The following is a 21,355-nucleotide window of genomic DNA, read 5'->3' on the forward strand; positions in this document are numbered from 1 at the left end:
GTAAAAGCTTAACCAGCCTCCACTTGCCAACTTCTCTGTAAAAGTGGTGGACGCTGCAGTGTGCTGCATGCTCATGACCTTCTCTAAAACCCTCTACCACATCTACTCAGTGTGATGCTAATTGTAATTACAGAAATTAAACTATATATAAGCCAGAGATATGAATTTCTATTGTCCGTTTTTTCTGTACAAACATGTATTTTTATTAAAATTAAAAATTTTTTTTATTGAAGTATAGTTGATTTACAATGTTGCATTAGTTTCAGGTATACAGTAAAGTGATTCAGTTATCTATCTACCTATCTATATTTTTTCAGATTCTTTTCCGTTATAGGTTATTACAAGATATTGAACGTAGTTCCCTGTGCTGTACTGTAGGTCCTTGTTGTTTATTTTATATACAGTAGTGTGTATATGTTAATCCCAACCGCCTCATTTATCCCCTCCCCCATTACTATTTTTTTAAAGCTCACTAGTCCATCATATTTGTCTTTTGTCCTAACTCCTGACCACACAGGTACTAGATTCTCTTTGGTTGCCACCAGGTTACCTGGTTCCCAGCTTCTTCCACTTTCGATAACCACAGTCTTCAATCTCTTGTTAACATGGAGTGAGCTTGCAGTCTTCAGAAACCCTTCAGACAAGTTCTCTTCTCCTCCATGAGGATGGGAAAGAGAGGTTCTAGAAAACCACACAGGGGTCCAACTCACTGAGGAACGATTGCAAGAAGAGCAACTTTTAAAATTTCTTTATTTATAGACATTTCAGAACCATTTAAATCAACAACGAATTTTTTTAGACAAAACATACCATGTTTATCTTGAGGTACACATTGGGCCCATAGACAATGCTCTGGAAATAATGCAACTGTTAACTGGTAGTTAACAACCCCACTTTTCCAAGCAAAGAAACTGTAAAGATGGTTACAAAAGTCTTTGAAAAGAATATACCATTTTCATTTAAGTCAAGGAAAACTCCCCAATTTTTGACTAATTGAATTCAACTTTTAGGCTTAGCTTAAGCAATATTTTAAATGGAGCTTAATATGAAAATGGGAGAAGAGGTTTATAGCTAAGAAATGATCTGAGCCCTACTACATGAGATTGTAAACAAAGGAAATTCATCATCTGATAAGCTCATTACAAAACTCATAGCCTAAAAATTAGACAGAGCAGCAAAATTACAGAAGATATTTGTATATACTTTTAACAGAAATCACGTTTACCCTTTGTTTCTAGCTTTCACAATGAGACAAATTTTAAAACACCAAGTTCTGAAGACTAAACGATGTGATTGGACAAGAAGTGGTCATAAGAATTCCACACTATTACAGTCCCACAGTATAAAAATCCTACTTTCCATCATTTGCACTCTGGGCATCTTACTTTTCTTGCCCTAGCAGCCTGGTGCCATTGTATTCCTAGAAAATTGGGATTAATGGTCATAGTTTCTGAAAGTCTTGTGTGTCCAACAGCAGATTTCACTTTTCTGAGGGACTGAAGTTGAAATTTTCTTTGAATCGTTCACAGTGGTCTTTGGAGACCTGTGTTTTTTTCAGTTTGTTATTCCAAATGTTAAGCTCATACTCTTTAGGCATGATGAGTAGTGATTTGTGATACAGTGTGTTTGGAAAATGAAGAGCCCTCTATTCATCCACCCCCACCCCCTGAACTTCTCGAGGAGTCGTGTGCACGGTGTGCAGGTGCTTCTGGAATGTCGGCAGAGGGTATTTACCCACGTCTGAAAACAGTTGGAATGGACAGTCATAATATTTCCCTGTAAGATTGTTTTATTTCTACGTGAAACAAGAATAAACACTGCAATTTAGCGGAGTGGGCAGCTCGCTGCAACTCCATAAATGTGAATGTTCTATGTGGGTTGAAAGGGTCTAAATGTAAATTTCACAGCTCATAAAGTTGAGCAGCTCAACTTAAAAGAGAGAGAACGTGCAGGCGTTGATGAGATTCTGAGAAAGAATTGATCTGTGTTTCAGTGCTCCGTCCCAACATGAATCAGGCCCACGTTTTACATTTTAGCTGCTTGGTTTGGTTTATTGCTGTATTTCTTAAGGGGGTCACGATGGTTTTGGCCATGCATTTAAGGAATCCAAGAAAGAGTCCCGTTTGGACACTCTCCCCCAAGCACAGGGGTCAGTGCACAGATTGCAGGGAACCTGCCAGAAGATGTCCTCAGTCTTGACCTGGTTGGTTAGAAAAGGTTCTGCATGTGGGGATCTCTATACACTGCTTTTCACTGCAAAAAATCGCAGCTCAGAAGGGAAGGGCTGTTTCCTTCCTACCCCTGTTCTGCATTCCTTGTCTTGATTCTCTCTGGTTATGCGTGCCTTGTCTAGTAAGGGCGCCATGTGGCTTTACAGATACCAGAAGATACTTACTACCAATTAAAAAAAAAAAAATCCAATCAGTAGAAAAGAACACTAGTCAGTGGGAGTCAGAGATACTTGCTGCCTCCAATGCTTTCCAAGTTTCAATGGTCTTGTAGTTTTTCTTTTATACCCCGTTGATAGAGGCTGCCATTTCTTCCTTCTGTGGGTTCTTGAGGGACAGGGCACACTTAACTCTCCATCCATCCAACTGCCAGGAGAGCTCATGTCTCTCTTGCACGTACCCAGTCTCAACAACTGTGGTTTTAAACATAAACCTTATGAGTTCCAAGAGGGCAGGAACTGTGTCTTTTTATCAGCCTGTCAAGTCAGACTAGCATAGTGCCCGGCACACAGATGATGCTGTGAATTTTGAGTATGTGAATGAAAGGCCATAGTCCCTGCCCTCAAGGAGTCTCTATGTTGCCGTCGATATAAACTCAACGTACATATGCCAAGACAAAAAACAAAAAGGACTTTGTGTCGAGGTTTTGCAAAAGAAAAACAAAAACAAAAAGAAAAAAAGATAAAAGGAATCAGTTGTTTATGTGGGGCAACTGTCATAGTAAACTCAAACCCACTCATTCCTCCCTCTTGAACTGAGAAAAGCATACAAGCACTAAGGATTCACGAACGGATTCAGCAGGGTTTTGCCAAAGAAAACTTGCAACGTTTCAACATCATCCTTTGTTTTTATTTTAAAGGAAAGTTCTGAGAGGTTAACTTTACCTAGGGAGTTGCCCCTCACACAGAAGGATGCTTTCTCAACATGAAAGTCATGGAGGGGACCGCATGTCATCTGAGTGCAGTACTAGAAGCTTCTATATAAACTTGTCAGTTACTTTTGAAGAGGTGCTACAGTTTGATAGATTCTACAGGGTACTCTTTTATGGGGCACTTTTAACCTAGAGTATTTGCATTTTGGGAGACATGTTGGGGGGAAATCCTTTTTTTTAAAAAAAGAGATTTAAGATGGAAAATGAGAAAAGGTATCAATTCACCCCAATTCTAAACAATGAGATGGATTAAAAATATCTTGAATGCCAAGAAATGAAGCCATATGTTGAACAGGTCTGCAAAACTAGACTGGTGGGTCTTGTCTTTCCATTTGTGTATTTATTCTGATGAGCAAGAAGAGTGGATAATAACATACAAGCCAGTCCTGCAAGTCACACTGACACCTGGGTGGCTGTCTGCCCATCTCGAATGTGGGGACAGACTCTTGGGGAGACAGGGCTAGGGACGATATGCTGCTCGGAGAACAAAAACTTTTCTAAGATTTATATTCCTTCAAAAAGTCAAGAATTATGTTGATGCCATTATATTTTGGAGTATTTATTCACGTTTGGCAAAAACTGTCAGACTGGGTCCTGGGATTGTTGGAATGAAAGTACGGTAATCATGTATTTTCTTTGGAAGAGAGGAAAGAAGATTTCTGAACTAAACAAGTACTCTTATTGATACTTTAAAAAATGATGCAACAGATGTAGCACATATCAAAGCAGAGGATGGTATGTCTGATTTCTGAGCTCTCCTAAAGCACAAAGCATGTTGAGAACACCTGACACGCTCTGAGAAATGCTCTCCAGACCCCTCATCACCACATACCAGGAGAATAAGACCCTCAAACCCGAGAAGAATTATCACTCGACAGAAATGGTCATTTCCCCAGACACTGATCAGCACGGGAGTATTCTATGTAAAACCCAGCCCGTAATAGGTTTAAAATCAAACTTAATTCTTCAATACAGACTCTCTACTGATTTGTTCCAAGTTTTCTGTGATGGAGCCTGATAAGACTGAGCTTCGAGGGACAGGGTTCTGAGAATCTTTGGAATCATTCTGTCCCATTTCCTAAGAGAGTCGACTTAATTAACGGCCCCAAACTTCAATGGATATTTGAAAGTGAACAGATGTTATCTAAAAGATCAGACTCATACTGATGTTTAAAACATACATTTGTATTGTGTAAATATACATATACGTATATATTCTGGTCTTCTTTATCTCTGCTCAGTAAAATTAGCAGCAGTTACAGATAAATTATTGTGGTCATGATTTATGATTTCTAAGGACATCATAGATCCTCTCTACTAGCACATGACTTTTGTAAAATGCCTTTTGATAAAAAGATCCCCACCAAGCACATAACACTGCAGTGTCATTTCGTATCACTAACATTTTCAGGCACAAGAATAAAACAATTAGCACTGAGCAGTCCGAACGACAGAGCACAGAATAAATTGTCTAAAGTTGATTCTCCCAAAGGAGGGAATTGTTCAGAGGTGTTTTTTTTTTTTTTTTTTTTTTTTTAAAGATTCTTATGTCTTTCAGCTTTGGCTATTTTGTAAATAAATATCACAACTTCTCGCATAAACCTACTTGGGTAACAGTTATTTCTCTGAGCATGCCTTTTGTCTTTTAGCAGCTGTTGAGTGTTGAGTGATGTACAAGGCACACCTCTAAGTGTTCTGTACAGCATTTTTATTGATGTACAAAATAGCCTGTTCACCATTCAAAATCATAATCTGCATAGTAAGAGTTTTCTCTTATCCCTATTTACAGAGAAAGTTTTTAGTGCAAAAAAAATGTGAAACTGTGTCCCAGCCCTCCCCTTCTAGAACACACATTTATCTGTTTTGTTCAATGCTACCTGGGGTTATTTGGCTATATTTTGGGCCTCCAGCCGTTAATGAATTGCAGGATTTTCTTCACCTGCAGTTTGCTCAGTTTGAAATCCTCGGAGAGGATTTCTTCCGTGAGCTGAACAAGCAAGTTTCCGTCAATCTTTTCGGTCACAAAGAATGCTATGACGTCCTCGGACAACCCTATGAACCGCAGGGACTTGGACACTTCCTCTATGGAGAGTCCCGACAGGTCGGCAGGTGGCTGCCACGGGGACCCGTCACCACAGGAGCGGGGGGCCAGCTGGAGGTGGAGGGGTGACGAGAAGGGGTAAGACATGGAGAAGATGTCCTGCGTGCCCTTCTGAACAAAGTACGGGTCCTCGGAGAGGTCCGGTGACCCAGACTCGGGGGCTTCCTCAGCACCATCGATTTGCAGAGGCAAAGGTAGGGTGTCGAGGGCGGCTTTCTCTTCCACTGGCCTCGGGGCCCTGGGAGGCAAGGCGGGGCACGAGATGCTCTGCTTGGTGGGGGCTGCAGTCAGGGTCTTCCCGCCCGTGCTCTCCAGAGAGTAGCTGGCCGACTTGGGACACCCCGGGGCACTACCGCCGGGCTCCGTGGGCCCGGGCCCGGGTGGGCTGGCCGCCAGCTCGTGGCCGTCGAGGTCGAAGGCTGCCGGGCAGTTTCTCTTGGGCGTGCCCGGCGTCTTCTGTCGGGGGTAACTGTAACTCCTGCTCGGATCCAGCAGGAAGTCGCTCCTGGTCTGGGTCTCTGACACTCCCGAATAATGATTAGGCCATGAGAGCCTGGAGGATAGAGCTTCAGCAGTGGGACTGCCAAACGGGGACTTGGGGTCCATGGAATCTGCTTTCACTCGGTTACACGGGTAGCAGGAAACGGGAGCGCTTTCAGGAGGACTCGTGTCACTTTTAGTAATGCTGCTTAAAAGCCAAACACAGAGAGAGAGAGATGAGTGGAAAAAAAAGAGAAGTGAAACATCCAGCCTATCCTTATCCCATTGATGTCACTTCTGAGTAGAAAAATGTGGTTAGGCAACAAATATTATATTTCTTATCGTAAAGTACCTGCTTCACCTCACTGGGCTTTTTTTTTTTTTTTTAAAAGAATCTTTAAATTACTAAAATACATCAGTAACTATGGATATGAAGATACTCATTTAATATGCTATAGCAGAGATGGCAAATATATTATTTTTTTAACAAGAAAATCATTGTTCGTGGGTGCCTGGATCTTTGTGATGAGAAAAATCTTTAGCCTTGTTTGGGCTTATCACCAACAGGTGCTGTGATTGATTAGTGATGTCTGCAGTGGGCAAGGGTGGAGTGAGAGAGCAGTAAATGAGTGTCTCATGCTTGTCATTCTTGGGCTACAGTGACAGGACTCCATCACCACCACTGATGACCTTATATCCATCCAAGAGTCTGAGGCTGGAAGAAATGTTTCGAATAAAATCCTTATTCTTGCCTTGGTTTCCACACAATTGAGTAACATCACCATAAAGATTTAAATGTCCAGGGAACAAAAAAGTACCTGCCAAGGAGAGCTACTTTAACCTGTCACATGTGATCACACTCAGCTCTGGGGCCCTATCTTAAGAGTGACCGTGAAACCAGAGTGTGCTCAGAGGTGGGTGATGGGGGGACAGCAGGTGGGACCGAGGCTGCCTCTTGGAGGAGACTTACATCTTGGCTGACCTCATGGTTTCACAGCCTGATCAAGAGAGGTCGGGTGGACCTACATTTGTTTCTTTAGACCTAAGAAACAGTTGAAGGTTACATGGAGATAGATTTCAACTGCATATAATGAAAGATCTCTAAAAAAACTTATTGGCACGTGCCAACCATGGAATGAGCTGCAGTGCAAAAGAATGAGCTCACGGCACTGGGAGGATCCAGATGGAAGCGTAAGACTGCTTTACAGTGATGGTCAGGGACTCTAGCACTGGGTGGAATTCAGAGTAGACGGCCGACAGGACCCCTGCCGTTCCGGGTCCTCCTCGAGGGTGCTGTCTGCGTGTGTTGAAGTCAAAGCGGAGACAAGTAGATGCCAGCCTTAACCACTGAACCCCTCACAGACTCAGCATCTTCCTAGGTCACTGGCTCTTCCATCCTAGCTCAGAACCAACAGGGCCCCATCATGCTCATCCAGTTAAAAAAAAAATTTTTTTTTTTCTTTTTTTAAAAGAAAACTTCCTCTCCTACCACCCTGCCCAGGGGATGGCTCCTTGACACGGTTCTCAAGGATCGGGGACCTGGTTGATGAGGGAACCATGTGGAAGTGGGCCCTGGCATAGGACTTACATGTCGTGCAGCCCTGAAGAATAGTAGGATAAGGTGGGGCTGGGAGAGCGAGTCTGCTGCCGCGCCGGCTTGGCTGTGCGAGGAGGGACCGAGGGGCTGGTGGACTGAGGCTTTGCGCTGCGGGGCGGGACAGGCGGGGCGTTCAGGAGCCGGCATTCTTCCCTGACCTGGCGCAGAAGAGAACACGTGGGGTTAGCGACACTCGGACTACGCACAGGGCCAGCTCCCTCCCGGAGGGCCCAGTGGCTGCTCTTCTTACGTGACACCAGCAGGGGTGGAAGAAAGGGAGGGCAGACCTGAGCAAACAAGGACTGTGGGAAACAGGAGGCTGCCAGAGATGGAGCGATTTTGAAAGAAACGGTTTGGCAGGTGCTGCAGAAATGTAGCAAGTAATGGGAAGGACAGCATGGTAAAGAGCCGGTGATACACGAGGACACAGGAAACAGGAGTAGGACGAAAATAAGGGCGTTAAGTGATCACGATATGAATGAAGGATTCCATTCTCCTAGCGAGTTGTATTTCTTCACTGTTCAAACTGAATTCGATTTGCTACAAGCCTTAGGGAACAGTGGACCTTGTCTAGTGTAAAGGCTCCTTCTGAGGTTACAGTCGGGGCTTCTCACAGGTAACTGTGCACATGAATCCCCTGGGGATCTTGTTTCATGCACATTCTGACTCAGTAGACCAAGAGTGGGGCCTGAGACTCTGCATCTCAGGCTGTGCCCCTCAAGCTCCCAGGTGATGCGGACGCTGCTGGACCACGGACCACACTCTGAGAAACAAGGCGGCAGATGGCGTAACGAAGCAGCTCTCCAAGTCCGAAAAATACCGCCTCCCTCACCCTCCTTCATCTTCACACCGGAGAGGGAGGCAGGTGACCTGTGCCATCCCTTGCCTGCCTTCGCCCCAGCTTGTTGCCGGCCTTCAGAATACAGTTCTTTTTAACGAGGCAGATATTTTTATGTACTTCTCTGTGTCAGACAGCAGGGGGCAGTTTACACCTGGTTCAGCTAGTCTACCCTTAACTACCTAGGTAAAAACAGAGCCAATTCTGACTTTGTAAAAAAAAAGCCCACCACCACCCTTGCTTGCTTTTAGGCTGTGTTCCCACCCATTTTTTTTCACCTTTGCCTTCGATTCCTCTGTCCCAGGGGCTCTGGGTAATGAAGACAATGAAACGGAGCTCCTGTTAGCTTTGGTTTGGAGTTTGCTTAAGACCAAATGAAATGGGCTCACGTTACACTGCATCGTCTACCACCTACGCTGCACCCCGGCCCTCTAACTGGCTTCCGAGGCCTGATTCACTTGCTGGAGAAAACCAGATGTTAAAAAAGTCATGTGACCCCGGGGAGACCAGGCAAACCTCAATTCTAAGCGAAACAGAAGCCATGTAAAGTCTCAGCCATTGCATTTCTCCCTGGGTCTGGGAATCACTGCTCCCACCCGGAGGGCCCACCACCCTCGTTGTTGGGACCCACTGCATACAGTTTTTCTTCTGCAGCAGCCCTTTAGGCTAAAACAGAATATTGAGAGCAGCAGATTCTCTTCTCCAACAGCTGCGGGCGTTCTCTTTCTGAGCTTTTCAAAAGGTGGTGGTGGAGAAGGAAATGAGGTTTGGATAAGGAAGAGGGAGGCTTGCTTGTGAGCTGGCCCAGGGGGACTCTTGCCTCACTTTGGGGTCTTCTTAAGAAGTTGGGAACCAACTAGGACACTGAAAATTTCTGGCTGGATCACTCCGCTCCCTGGCTTTTGGGAGCATACACTGGTTACAAAATAAGTAAGATATTGTGTCATCTTCCTTCTGTCTTGTCAGCGAATTGTATGGTAGCCAACTGTGTTTTTCTTTCTTAGGGAATGTCTTTAGAATCTGGGATGGATGGGTGCGGCTTTTATAGATGTGCTTGGTTCTGTCTACGCTTAGAATAACAGGAATCATGGAAAACGAAGGAAGATAAGGAGTCCGTCGGTTAACTTTTCCATTTTAAAAATAAACAATCGCTTCTCAACATGGGATTAGAGAGAAGCATCAGGAAAACAGGGTTAAGGCTGAATTTGATTTAGAAATTTCTAAATTTTGGAATTAGTCATTAAATACATTTCATTAGGGACCACTTACCTAGATGTCAATTATGATATGCTGAGAGGTCGACTACACTGTGCATTTTAATTGAGTATCATCAGCTGACCTAGGTCTCGGAACACAGAAAAGCAGCCACTTGTAGTTGACTCTGATCTCTGGGAAGTCCTCTCTTCTCTTCTTATAACCCCAGACTCTCAAGGTTCCTGACATCTGGTTCTGCCCCCTCCTTCCATAACTGGACAGTCCTAAAGAGCTTCCCCATAGGTTTCCCGGTGACAGGAGGGGACGGGGGAGGCAGCAGTAAAAAGAAGCATTTGTAGGTCACAGGGCCCGGTGAGGTGAGCTCGGCTGACCGGAACGTTTCCAGCTACACTCCAAACAGCATTTGAAATATGGAAAGCTTCTGAAATGGCCACATGACTCCTGAAAGGAGTCGTGTGTGTGTGTGTGTGTGTATGTGTGTCAGTGAGAAGATACTAACATGAGACCAAAGAAAGATTTCTTCCCTTGTCATGAGGGGGCAGTTTGGGTGTAATCGTGTGACTTCAATGGGAAAGAACTAGGCTTATTTGAAACCCATTTTGGAGAAAAGGTAGTTAAAAACGAAACAAAACCCGACTTCAATGGGACCCCGTCGTGTGTGTGTGTGTGTTTGTGTATGTGTGTGTATGTGTGTGATGGTGTCAGTGAGAAGATACTAACATGAGACCAAAGAAAGATTTCTTCCCTTGTCATGAGGGGGCAGTTTGGGTGTAATTGTGTGACTTCAATGGGAAAGAACTAGGCTTATTTGAAACCCATTTTGGAGAAAAGGTAGTTAAAAACAAAACAAAACCTGACTTCAATGGGACCCCATCGGCGACAGGAATTCAGCTGTAACACTGTGGAGGAACAAAACTAGTGCGTGCTACCCTGGGCAGCTGCGGGAGGGCGGCCCTCGCGGGGTGAGCACGGCTGATGGCCCTGTAGATGCGCCTCCCCGTGTTACTTTTAACTTGTGGCTGCAGATGTGGACGCTCAAGTGAAGTCATACTGCAGCATTTTATGGGAAAACTATATATGCTTTGGGGGAATGTATACGTTTTGGGGTTCAGAAGTGATACACCCACACACTCTGAGGGTTTACTGTGCCACCTTACTTTCTATCTCGTACCTCCTTTTAACAGTAATTATTCGACTTCTCTTTGCTTCTTGATTTGGTTCATCATGGGACATTTATATCCAAGAGAAATGTAGCTGTGGCTTGAAATGAATTTTATCTGACAATAAAAGGCAATTTATAAGACCAGATGGCCAATCACCCTATTTCCAGTTTTTCCTCATATTCAATTTCACGTTTAAGTGCTACATTTTCAGCACATTCCTTCTAAAAGTCTCAGCATGTGGCTTTCATCTTGTTACTTCCCATCTCCAGTGGCCCCCCTTGACTGCTGGATAAAGTCCAGCTTCTCCTGTCTCCCACTGAGGCCTGCTGCAGTCTTTCTAGTGATTTCTTCTCGCTAGAGGAAATTATCCCATTTGATTCCATCTTTCTAGTTATTTCCCTCACTACTCCTCTGTATGAATACATGGGTCCATCCAATGGGGCAGATTCCGTGTCACCTAAACACACCCTGTGCTTTCCTGCCTCTCGCTCTGCTTTAGTTCTTACTGCCCATCCCCTCCTGTCACTTCCTAAGGCCCAGCTCTAACTGTTACAGGCGTGGTTTGGGACCATCACAAGTAGCCACCAGTACTTGTCGTTGCTTCTGAACTCTGCCAACAGACTGTTTATATTCACTTACTTCCCATGTATATTCAATTAGCCCGAAAGTGGAAATGGTAGGGACCGTCGTCATTGTTCTTACTGCTCTGTGGATGGCAGAGTTTGGGGATTTGTCACCTCTGGCACAAATATGGTACACAGAATGCCAGGTGGAGGTTACTGGATGTCACAAAACAAATACAACAAGGCACTTTTATTTTCAAACTTATACCAAAAGAATGCCTTTTATATTTTAATGTGGAGACTGTTATTGATAAGTCATCTGGGCTCCACGTTAATTTTTTTGTCTTCATATTGGTGTCAGTCTAGGGGAAGAAAGGTGCCAGCAGACCTGGCCCCTATGGCCGCCATCAACTCTGCCACCACGACACTGGACGTGGTGTCAGAGTGAAAATGATGGTATTTCTAAATGAGGATGTCGTAGAACACACCGTGCCCGACACACCATGCCTGACAGACTAGAGCCCTTCTCGGCCCTTCAGTGCAGCATTTAAGACTGAACTTCAAGGAGCAGTGCAGGGTGAGGGTGAGGTACTTGGATTCTCAGGAATAAACCCGGAACGCTGGTGCTAAGGGAGGGGATGGCGTTCTGTCTGAGGCAGGTGTTACTACCCATCGCGGATCATGGGTGACTTTTGCCTACTGGTAGGTAATTTCTGGTGATGAGTAGCTTGAGTGTTTACAGCCAAGCTCCTGGCACCTACTGGTTATGACAGGGTCAATGACCACAACATGGATTCAGGGAGAGCAGACTCCCACCCGTACGTACCCAGAGCCTGGCTTCACAAGCAGTTCTCTGGTCTAAAGCCTTTCTTATAAGTGGTTTTACTTCCAGCACAATCCTCTCATCCTTGCCTCTCCACAACAAGTCTTCCCTTTTCTAAAGAAATGCTCAATGATTCAGTCTTATCAGAGATAAGATACTGGCTACCCAGGAGTAAGACACCTCTCCTCAGTGTTCAAGCAGCAGACTGTGAACCCAGAGCTAAACAGAAAGCTAATTTATTGCGAGGTGGAATTGGGGAGTTCTGCTCTTTCTAGAACCATCACTTCTCTTTAGTCTATGAGGCATATTCTCAGGGAGGCATATTTAAGTGACTGCCATCTAACACACAACATTTACTAGTGGGGTTTGAAGTAAGCTGTGGAAGGTGTCCGTCCTGAGGGCTAACGGCCGGGATCACAGGCACCATCTACTGCCCCTAGAAGTCCGAAGAACATTGTGTCGCTTTCCCTTTTCCTACAAATGACATTAATTCCATTTACTATTGACTTGTTCAATTATATGCTGAGCGCCCATCACACGCTCACTGAGCTGGTGCTGAGTAAAGCAGACAAGAACAAGTAGCCCCTGGAAGTAGCTGGGAGGGAGGCAGGGAGACCAACACACGGCTGAGATAAAAGTCGGTCCTGTAATAATAGAAGGTGGAATGAAGGTCCGTGGGAGCACCATGAATGCTTCAGGAGGGCAGGGGAAGAACAAACTCACAGGAAATTATGCTGAGAAAGTCTGGAGGAGGAAGGAATTGTGAGTGTACAAAAGGTACAAGGGCAGGAATAAACCACCAGAGCGATGCCCTGGACTGGGGGCTTAGAAGGCGAGACGAATCCTGATGCCACTTATCAGACAGACACTTAGAAGGAAGAACAGAGCTTGGGAGAAACCAAGGGGTTCAGTGTGGAAAAGAGTCGAGCTCAGCGTTCTACTGATAGAATCTGAAGTCCTGGTGGCACTGAGATCCCAGATGAGAAGGGAAGAGGGCTGAACCCCTAAGGGGCCAGTAGAGGAGGAGACCAAGGGGGAGAAATGCAAGGGACCGTATCTCACCGCTCACGGCACAGAACAGTCCCCAGTGGTGTCAAGGAAGCAGATGGTGGGGAGGGCGGCTCAGGAGAGGGATGGTGTGAAGACGGAACGACGGCAGGAAGTCAGGGCAGGTTGGGAAGATGTGTGACGGTTAGCAGGTCACTGGGGATCTTAGTGAATGAAGCTTGAGTTGAGTGAGGGGACCAGAGGCAGATTCCAGGGAGTCAAAGCCAGAACAGGAGGTGAGGGTGGAGTGAGTGAGGACAGACCACTCTTTTCAAGAAGGAAGGAAGGGGCTGGGGAGAAAGGGGGAGACAGCTATTAGAAAGGGATAGTGGATTGAATGAGGCATGGCTTTTTTCTTTTTAACTTGGAAGAAACCTGAAAACGTGCCTGGGTAGGTACATGCACGCGTGTAACCTGGAGGTTAAGTGCACATTGACTTCTGGGACGGAAAGAACACATTTCCCCACTGCTCTCTGCCTTCACCATGCCAGCACTGGCCACGTAAAACCAGAAAAATAATCAATGGCAGCTTATTATCTAACAGTGAAAGCAAAGATGGACACACCCAATAAAATAAATGGCTTTGGAAAGCTTCGTGTTACTATGTGAAGGTGGTTGACAAAGTCAAAACCCAACTCCAACCTGTGGTCAGAATCTCGTGCGTCATGGAATGGGGCTATTTATTTTCTAAATACTCTCCAGAAAGTGTAACTTGATTTCCCGACTCCTGGAATAGGTATTTAAGCATCCCTTCCCCTCCCCACTCCTCACAGCTATAAGTCTGTTTAGTTGGGAGGAAACTGAGCCCGGGGTGAAGGACCAATAATTTGTGAAAAATGGAAAACAAGGTCTTCTCCCTAAATAGCCACATGTTAAAGGTAACGCATGAGAATTTATTACAAATACAAAGCTGGAAACAGGGTTAAATGTAAATGTTTAGAAGACAGAAATTCACACATTACATACAATTGGAGTATTTTATATACGTATGAACTACTTTCTTCTGTGACATTATCTTTCCCTGACACTTCCTAGGGATTAAAAGAATACAACAAACAAAAGACACACAACGTGCTTATGAAACTGCACAGTGTAGGAATGGGGGCTCTTTGGTATGATGATGTTTCTTGGAAAGTCTTAGTTTCTCAGAACTCCCTACTCGTCTTCTATGGAAGAAATGACACTTTCACATCCCTTCACTAACTGGACCAAAGAGACAGCTTAGGAAAACAGAAAACTTACTATGAAATGTCCTTTGCTGAACTTTTTTGGGGAAAAAAAAATCAATTTCATAGCAGCAATTATTCAACCTTTAAATACAAGGCAATGGACCTGGAGACACTTGCCGACGAGGCCTCACATTTCCTTGTCTGCAGTCTAAAATCTGCCACCACGTACCTGTGGGTGAAAATCTCGGCTCAAAGACCACACTGCTTGGAACTGTGGGCAGTCACTATCGGGCTTCGGCCATCCTTAGGCGGACTAAGGATCATGTTGTTTCTATGTTGGCACTAATTCAGAAAACACACACACTATAGGGGAGCTTGATCTAAAACTGGACTCACCTTTACCATGAGTTTTCTTCTCTAAAAAGCTGACTTCGGGATAATGTCAGTGTTGCAAAGAAAGGAGTTTTGTAACCATGCTTCCCTGAACTTTGTAACTTTGCCTTCACTGCATGCCCTCTGCCCTGTATTTTACATTTCTTCCCACACTCCCTCTCCCAGATAACAAAATCATTACAGCCTTAAGAAACCTTATTTATAAAGAGGCTTTTATACAAAGAGTTCACAACCCTGTCACATACCCATCAGGGGTATTTTCAGCCAAACAGAAATTAAAGTTTTACAATGACAACATGGCAATAAATGAACATCTATCTGATGAATTACGCCAGGGCAGATGTGATTTACAGCTGAAATCCTGATTCTCAGATGTGTGTGTTTCTTTTTCCCATTGTGTATGCGGATGATAAGGACCTAAGGCAGGCCTGGGTCTGCAATGGCCTCCAACCTCCAGGCCTCAGGCAAGGGAGTTAAGGCAGAGGGCACAGCAGGCCGCTACTGGGAAACCAGAAGGGCACGCAGTTCTGAAAAGAATACTTGTTTAAGTTCCAGGGTGCTTCCCTGGACTCCAAAGAAAGACTATGCCACTGGGGCAGAGAATAAAGACCTTTTCTGAGCAAGGAGTATAATGCATGATAGATATATTTAAATAGTATATAACTTTCCCATTAATGTGATTTTGTGCAAATGGTAAACCCAAGAGTGCAGATTTGAAACAAGGGCTATCCCATAGAATATTACAATGACTTTATTAACATTTTAATCATTGAGACTTTGGGCAGACACAGGAGAAAATTTCTTGGCCTAGAAGGTTTCATTTAAAAATAAATAACCTACACAAAACCAAAGGCAATTAGTTTCAAAATTACCAAAACACAATAATAATTCAGTCCTTATTTCAATTAACAAATGGGAAATGTAGGTATGGCTTGCTTACAGAGTACTCCTCAAAAGCTGTAATTAAAATTAATTAAATGTCAAATGCCTTAGGAGACCGCATTAATTAGTGGAATCCTGAGTGAATTCTTTTGTAGAGCAATTATTTTGAAAAGTAAATAATCACTTGCAGATTAATCTTTTTATTACCTAAATTTGACTATTAATACACACGGTTTATTTAAGAAAATCTCTCCTTTAGTGCCTTCTCTATTTATTTTAGCTTTAATTTATATCACTTAAAAATTTTTTTGACTGGAATGTAGATATACTATACCTATTTTAGATATAGTAGTGTGTGTATGTTAATCCCAAGCTCCGAACTTATCCCTCCCCCCTTGTCTCCTCTAATATTAATAGTCAGTAGGAGAAAGCCCAAAGACAAAATAAAAATTCAGAGTAGAATCAATTCTTTTTTGTAAAATTTATTTTATTGAAGTATAGTTGATTTATAATGTTGTGTTAATTTCTGCTGGGTAGCAAAGTGCTTCAGTTATACATATATGCACACATTCTTTTTCATATTCTTTTCCATTATGGTTATCTCAGGATATTGAATATAGTTCCTTGTGCGTACAGTAGGACCTTGTTGTTTATTCTATACATAATATTTTGCATCTGCTAATCCGAAACTCTCAATCTGTCTCTCCCTCCCCCTCCCTCCCCCTTGGAAACCACAAGTCTGTTCTCTGTCTGTGAGTCTGCTTCTGTTTTGTAGATAAGTTCATTTGTGTCATATTTTAGATTCCACATATAAGTGATATCGTATGGTATTTGTCTTTCTCTTTCTGTCTTACTTCACTTAGTATGATCATCTCTAGGTCCATCCATGTTGCTGCAAATGGCATTATTTCATTTTTTTCTTTTTAATAACTGAGTAGTATTCCATTGTATATACGCACCACATCTTTTTTATCCATTCATCTGACAATGGACGTTTAGGTTGTCTCCGTGTCCTGGCTATTGTGAACAGTGCTGCTATGAACATAGGGGGACATGTATCTTTCTGAATTATAGCTTTGTCTGGATATATGCCCCGGAGTGGGATTACTGGATCATATGGCAACTCTATTTTTAGTTTTTTGAGGAACCTCCATATTGTTTTCCATAGTGGCTGCACCAATTTACATTCCCACCAACAATGCAGGAGGGCTCCCTTTTCTCCACACCCTTCCAGCATTTGTTGTTTGTAGATTTTTTAATGATGGCCATTCTGATGAGTGTGAGGTGATACCTCATTGTAGTTTTGATTTGCATTTCTCTAATAATTAGCGATCTTGAGCATCTTTTCATGTGCCTGTTGGCCATCTGTATGTCTTCTTTGGAGAAATGTCTACTTAGGTCTTCAGCCCATTTTTCAATTGGGTTGTTCGCTTTTTTGTTGTTGAGTTGTATGAGCCGTTTGTATATTTTGAAAATTAAGCTCTTGTCAGTCACATCATGTGCAAATAGTTTCTCCCAGTCTGTAGGTTGTCTTTTCGTTTTACAGTTTCTCTTGTAAAAAAGCTTGTAAATGTGATTAGGTCCCACTTGTTTATTTTTGCTTTATTTCTACTGCCTTGGGAGACTGACCTAAGAAAACATTGGTACGATTTATGTCAGATAATGTTTTGCCTAAGTTCTCTCCTAGGAGTTTTATGGTGTCATGTCTTATATTTAAGTCTTTAAGCTATTTTGAGTTTATTTTCATGTATGGTGTGAGGGTGTGTTCTAACTTCACTGATTTACATGTGACTGTTCAACTTTCCCAACACCACATGCTGAAGAGACTTTTTTTCCCCATGTTATATTCTTGCCTCCTTTGTCAAAGATTGACTGTAGGGGTGTGGGTTTAATTCTGGGCTCTCTATTCTGTTCCATTGATCCATATGCTGTTTTTGTGCCAATACCACACTGTTTTGATTACTGTAGCTTTGTAGTATTGTCTGAAGTCTGGGAGGGTTATGCCTTCAACTTTGTTTTTTTCCCTCAGGATTTCTTTGGCGATTCTGGGTCTTTTGTGATTCCATATAAATTTTAAGATTATTTGTTCTAGTTCCGTGGAAAATGTCATGGGTAATTTGATAGGGATATCCATTACATGGGTAGATTGCTTTGGGAAGTATGGTCATTTTAACAATATTAATTTTTCCAATCCACGAGCATGGGAATATCTTTCCGTTTCTTTGAATCATCTTCAATTTCCTTTATTAATGTTTTATAGTTCTCAGCATACACGTCTTTCACCTCCTTGGTCAGGTTTTTTTTTTTTTAAGACTGACTTTTAAAAACAATTATTTCTTTTTGGCTGCGTTGGGTCTTAGTTGTGGCATATGGGATCTTTTTGTTGTGGCGCATGGGCTTAGTTGCCCTGCAGCATGTGGGATCTTAGTTCTCTGACCAGGGATCGAACGGGCGTCCCTTGCATTGAAGACAGATTCTTCTACTGGACCACCAGGGAAGTCCTGGTCAGGTTTATTCCTTTTTTTTTTTTGATGTGATTAGAAGAGTTTTTTTTTTTTTTTTTTTTAACATTCCCTTTCTGATATTTCATTGCTAGTGTAAAGAAATGCAACAGATTTCTGTATGTTAATCTTATATCCTGCTAACTTGCTGAATTTGTGCATCAGTCTAGTAGTTTTTGTATGGAGTCTTTAGGGTTTTCTATATATAGTATCATGTCATCTGCATATAATGACAATTTTACCTCTTCTCTTCCAATTTGGATAACTTTTATTTCTTTTTTTTGTCTGACTGCTGTGGCTAGGACTTCCAATACTATGTTGAATAGAAATGGTGAGAGTGGTCATCCTTGTCTTGTTCCAGAATTTAGTGGGAAGGCTTTCAGCTTTTCACTGTTGAGTATTATACTGCCAGTGGGTTTGTGGTAAATAGCTTTTACTATGTTGAGATATGTTCCCTCTACACCCACTTTGGTAAGAGTTTTTATGGTGAATGGATGCTTTTTCTGCATCTACTGAGTGATCACTTGGTTTTTGTCTTTTCTTTTGTTGATGTGGTGTATCACATTGATTAATTTGCTATGTTGAACCACCCTTGTGACCCTGGGATGAATCCAACTTGGTTGTGGTGTAAGATCTTTTTTATGTGTTGTTGGATTTGGTTTGCAAATATTTTGTTGAGAATTTTTGCATCTATATTCATCAAAGATATTGGCCTGTAATTTTCTTTTTTGGTACTGTCTTGGTCTGGCTTTGGTATCAGGGTGATGGTGGCTTCATGGAATGTCTTTGGGCATACATTCCTTCCTTCCTCTTCAATCTTCTGGAAGAGTATGAGAAGGATAAGTTCTTTTTTCTATGTTTGGTAGAATTCACCTGTGAAACCATCTGGTCCTGGACTTTTGTTTGTAGGGAGTTTTTAAAATTACAGACGCTATTTCACTTCTAGTGATATGTCTGTTCAAATTATCTATTTCTTCTTGATTCAGTTTTGGTGGGCTGTACGTTTCTAGAACCTTGTCTGTTTCTTCTAGGTTGTTGAATTTGTTGGCATATAATTGTTCATAGTATTCTCTTATTTTATTTTGTATTTCTGTGGTATCAGTTATTTCTCCTTTTTCATTTCTTATTTTGTATATTTGGGTCCTCTTTTCTCTTTGGTGAGCCTAGCCAGAGGTTTGTCAATTTTGTTTACCCCTCAAAGAACCAGCTCTTGTTTTTTTTGATTTTTTTTCTATTGCTTTTTAAATCTCTATTTTATTTATGTCCTCTCTGATCTTTATTATTTCCTTCCTTCTGCTCACTTTAGATTTTATTTTTCGTTTTCTAATTCTTTTAGGTGGTAGGTTAGGTTGTTTGAGATTTTTTCCTGTTCTTTGCGGAAGGCATGTATCACTATGAACTTCTCTCTAAGAACTGCTTTTGCTGCATCCCATAGATTTTGTATGGTTGTGTTTTCATTTTCATTTGTCTCAAAGTATTTTTTGATTTCCTCTTTCATTTTGTTGTTCACCCACTGGTTTTTTAGTACCATGTTGTTCAGTCTCCATGTAATCATTTTTTTCTTATTTCTTTTCCTGTGGTTGATTTCTAGTTTCATGCCATTGTGGTCAGAAAAGAAGCTTGAAATAATTTCTATACTCTTAAATTTGTTGAGGCTTGTTTTGTGCCCTTGTATGCGGTCAATCCTAGAAAATGTTCTGTGTGCACTTGAAAAGAATGTGTATTCTGGTTTTTTTCTGGATGTAATGTCCTAAAAGATATCAATTAAGTCTAACTGTTCTATTGTATCCTTTAGGATCTCTGCTGCCTTACTGATTTCTGTCTAGAAGATGTGTCTATTGATGTGAGTGGGGTGTAAAGCCTTCTACTATTATTGTATTCCCATCAATTTCTCCCTTTATGTCTATTGGTATTTGTTTTATGTATTTGGATGCTCCTATATTGGGTGCATATATTTTGAGGATGTAATATCCTCTTCCTGTCTTGATTCCTTTATCACTATATAGTGTCCTTCTTTATCTTTATGGCCTTTGTTTTAAAGTCTATTTTGTCTGACATGAGTAGTGAGACCCCCACTTTTCTGTCATTTCCATTTGCATGAGTTATCTTTTTCCATCCCCTCACTTTCAGTCTGTGTGTCCTTTGCCTTAAAGTGGGTCTCTTTTTTATGTGTTGCCTACAATAAGCCGCATATTATAGGCTCTTGTTTTTTAATCCAACCTGCCATTCCCCTGTCTTTTGACTGGAGCATTTAGTCTACTGACACTTAAAGTAATTATTAATAGATATCTATTTATTGCCATTTTAAACCTTGTTTTCCAGTTGATTTTGTATTTCTTCTTTGTCCCTTTCTTTTTCTTTTTGTGGTTTATGGTTTCCTGTTATATTATGCTTGTGTTCTCTTCTTTTTGGTTTTTGTAAGTCGATTTTATGTGTTGATTCGTGGTTACCTCATTTTTCAAGTATTTTAACCCCTTCCTATCTACTTGCTTTTAGACTGGTAGTCATATAGGCTCAAACACATTCTAAAAAAAAACAAACAAAAAAGTCTACATTTTATTACTCTCCTCTCCCACATTTTATGATTTTGATGTCCTCTTTTACATCTTCATATTTATTCTTTTGCTGTTCATTGTGGCTGTCATCACTTTCACAAAAATCTTTTTGATTTTTAAAAAAATCCGTCTACTGGCTTATTAAGTGATTTACTTTCCAATTGTGATTTTCTCTTTCCTATACCTTCTTGCTTCTCTTCCATTTAGAGAAGACCTTTCAATATTTCTTTTAGGATAGGTTTAGTATTGCTGTATTCTTTTAGTTTTTGCTTGTCTGAGAAATTCTTTCTCTCTCCTTCTAAATGATAATCTTGCTAGGTAGCGTATCCTAGGTTGCAGATTTGTCCCTTTCAGAACTTTGACTATATCTTGCCATTCCCTTCTGCCCTGCAAATGTTTCTACTAAGAAATTAGCTGATAGCCTTATGGGAGGTTCCCTTGTAATTAACTCTTTGTTTTTCTGTTGCTGCCTTTAGAATCCTTCCTCTCTTTAACTTTTGCCATTTCTATTATAATATGGCTTGGTGTAGGTCTGTTTGGGTTCATCTTGTTTGGGACGCTCTGTGCTTCCTGTACCTGGATATCTGTTTCCTTCTTTAGGTTCGGGAAGTTTTCAGCCATAATTTCTTCAAACACATTTTTGAACCCCTTTTCTCTTTCTTCTCCTTCTGGGGTCCCTATTATGTGTAGATTGGCATGCTTTATATTATCCCATAGGTTTCTTATTTTGCTTTCATTTTTTTTTTCCCCCCAGTTTGGCTTTCTGTGTTCTGATTGGATGATTTCCATCATTCTATCTTCCAGAACACTTATTTGTTCTTCTGCATTATTCAATCTGCTATTCATTGCCTTTAGCTCAGTCAGTTTTC

At 41.9% G+C, this 21,355-nt stretch overlaps 1 protein-coding gene across 5 annotated transcripts in view; it reads right to left on the minus strand.

Moving 5' to 3' along the window:
- Positions 1-733: 733 nt before the first annotated feature.
- GAREM1 (GRB2 associated regulator of MAPK1 subtype 1) overlaps positions 734-21,355 on the minus strand; it is a 208,782-nt gene continuing 188,160 nt past the window's right edge. For 4 of the 5 annotated variants that reach the window (XM_027127699.1, XM_027127695.1, XM_027127700.1 and 1 more), the window contains 2 exons: positions 7,329-7,495; positions 734-5,948 (listed from right to left, as the gene is read on the minus strand). In XM_027127699.1, coding sequence (XP_026983500.1) covers positions 5,051-5,948; positions 7,329-7,495 — 1,065 coding nt within the window. In that variant the 3' untranslated portion in view covers positions 734-5,050. The remainder of the gene's footprint in view (positions 5,949-7,328; positions 7,496-21,355) is intronic. The other variant, XM_027127697.1, reaches the window with a different exon arrangement.

This window comes from Aethalodelphis obliquidens, unplaced genomic scaffold (genome assembly GCF_003676395.1).
Source record: "Aethalodelphis obliquidens isolate GAN/ISIS:26980383/991018 unplaced genomic scaffold, ASM367639v1 scaffold32, whole genome shotgun sequence".
Lineage (NCBI taxonomy): Eukaryota > Metazoa > Chordata > Mammalia > Artiodactyla > Delphinidae > Aethalodelphis > Aethalodelphis obliquidens.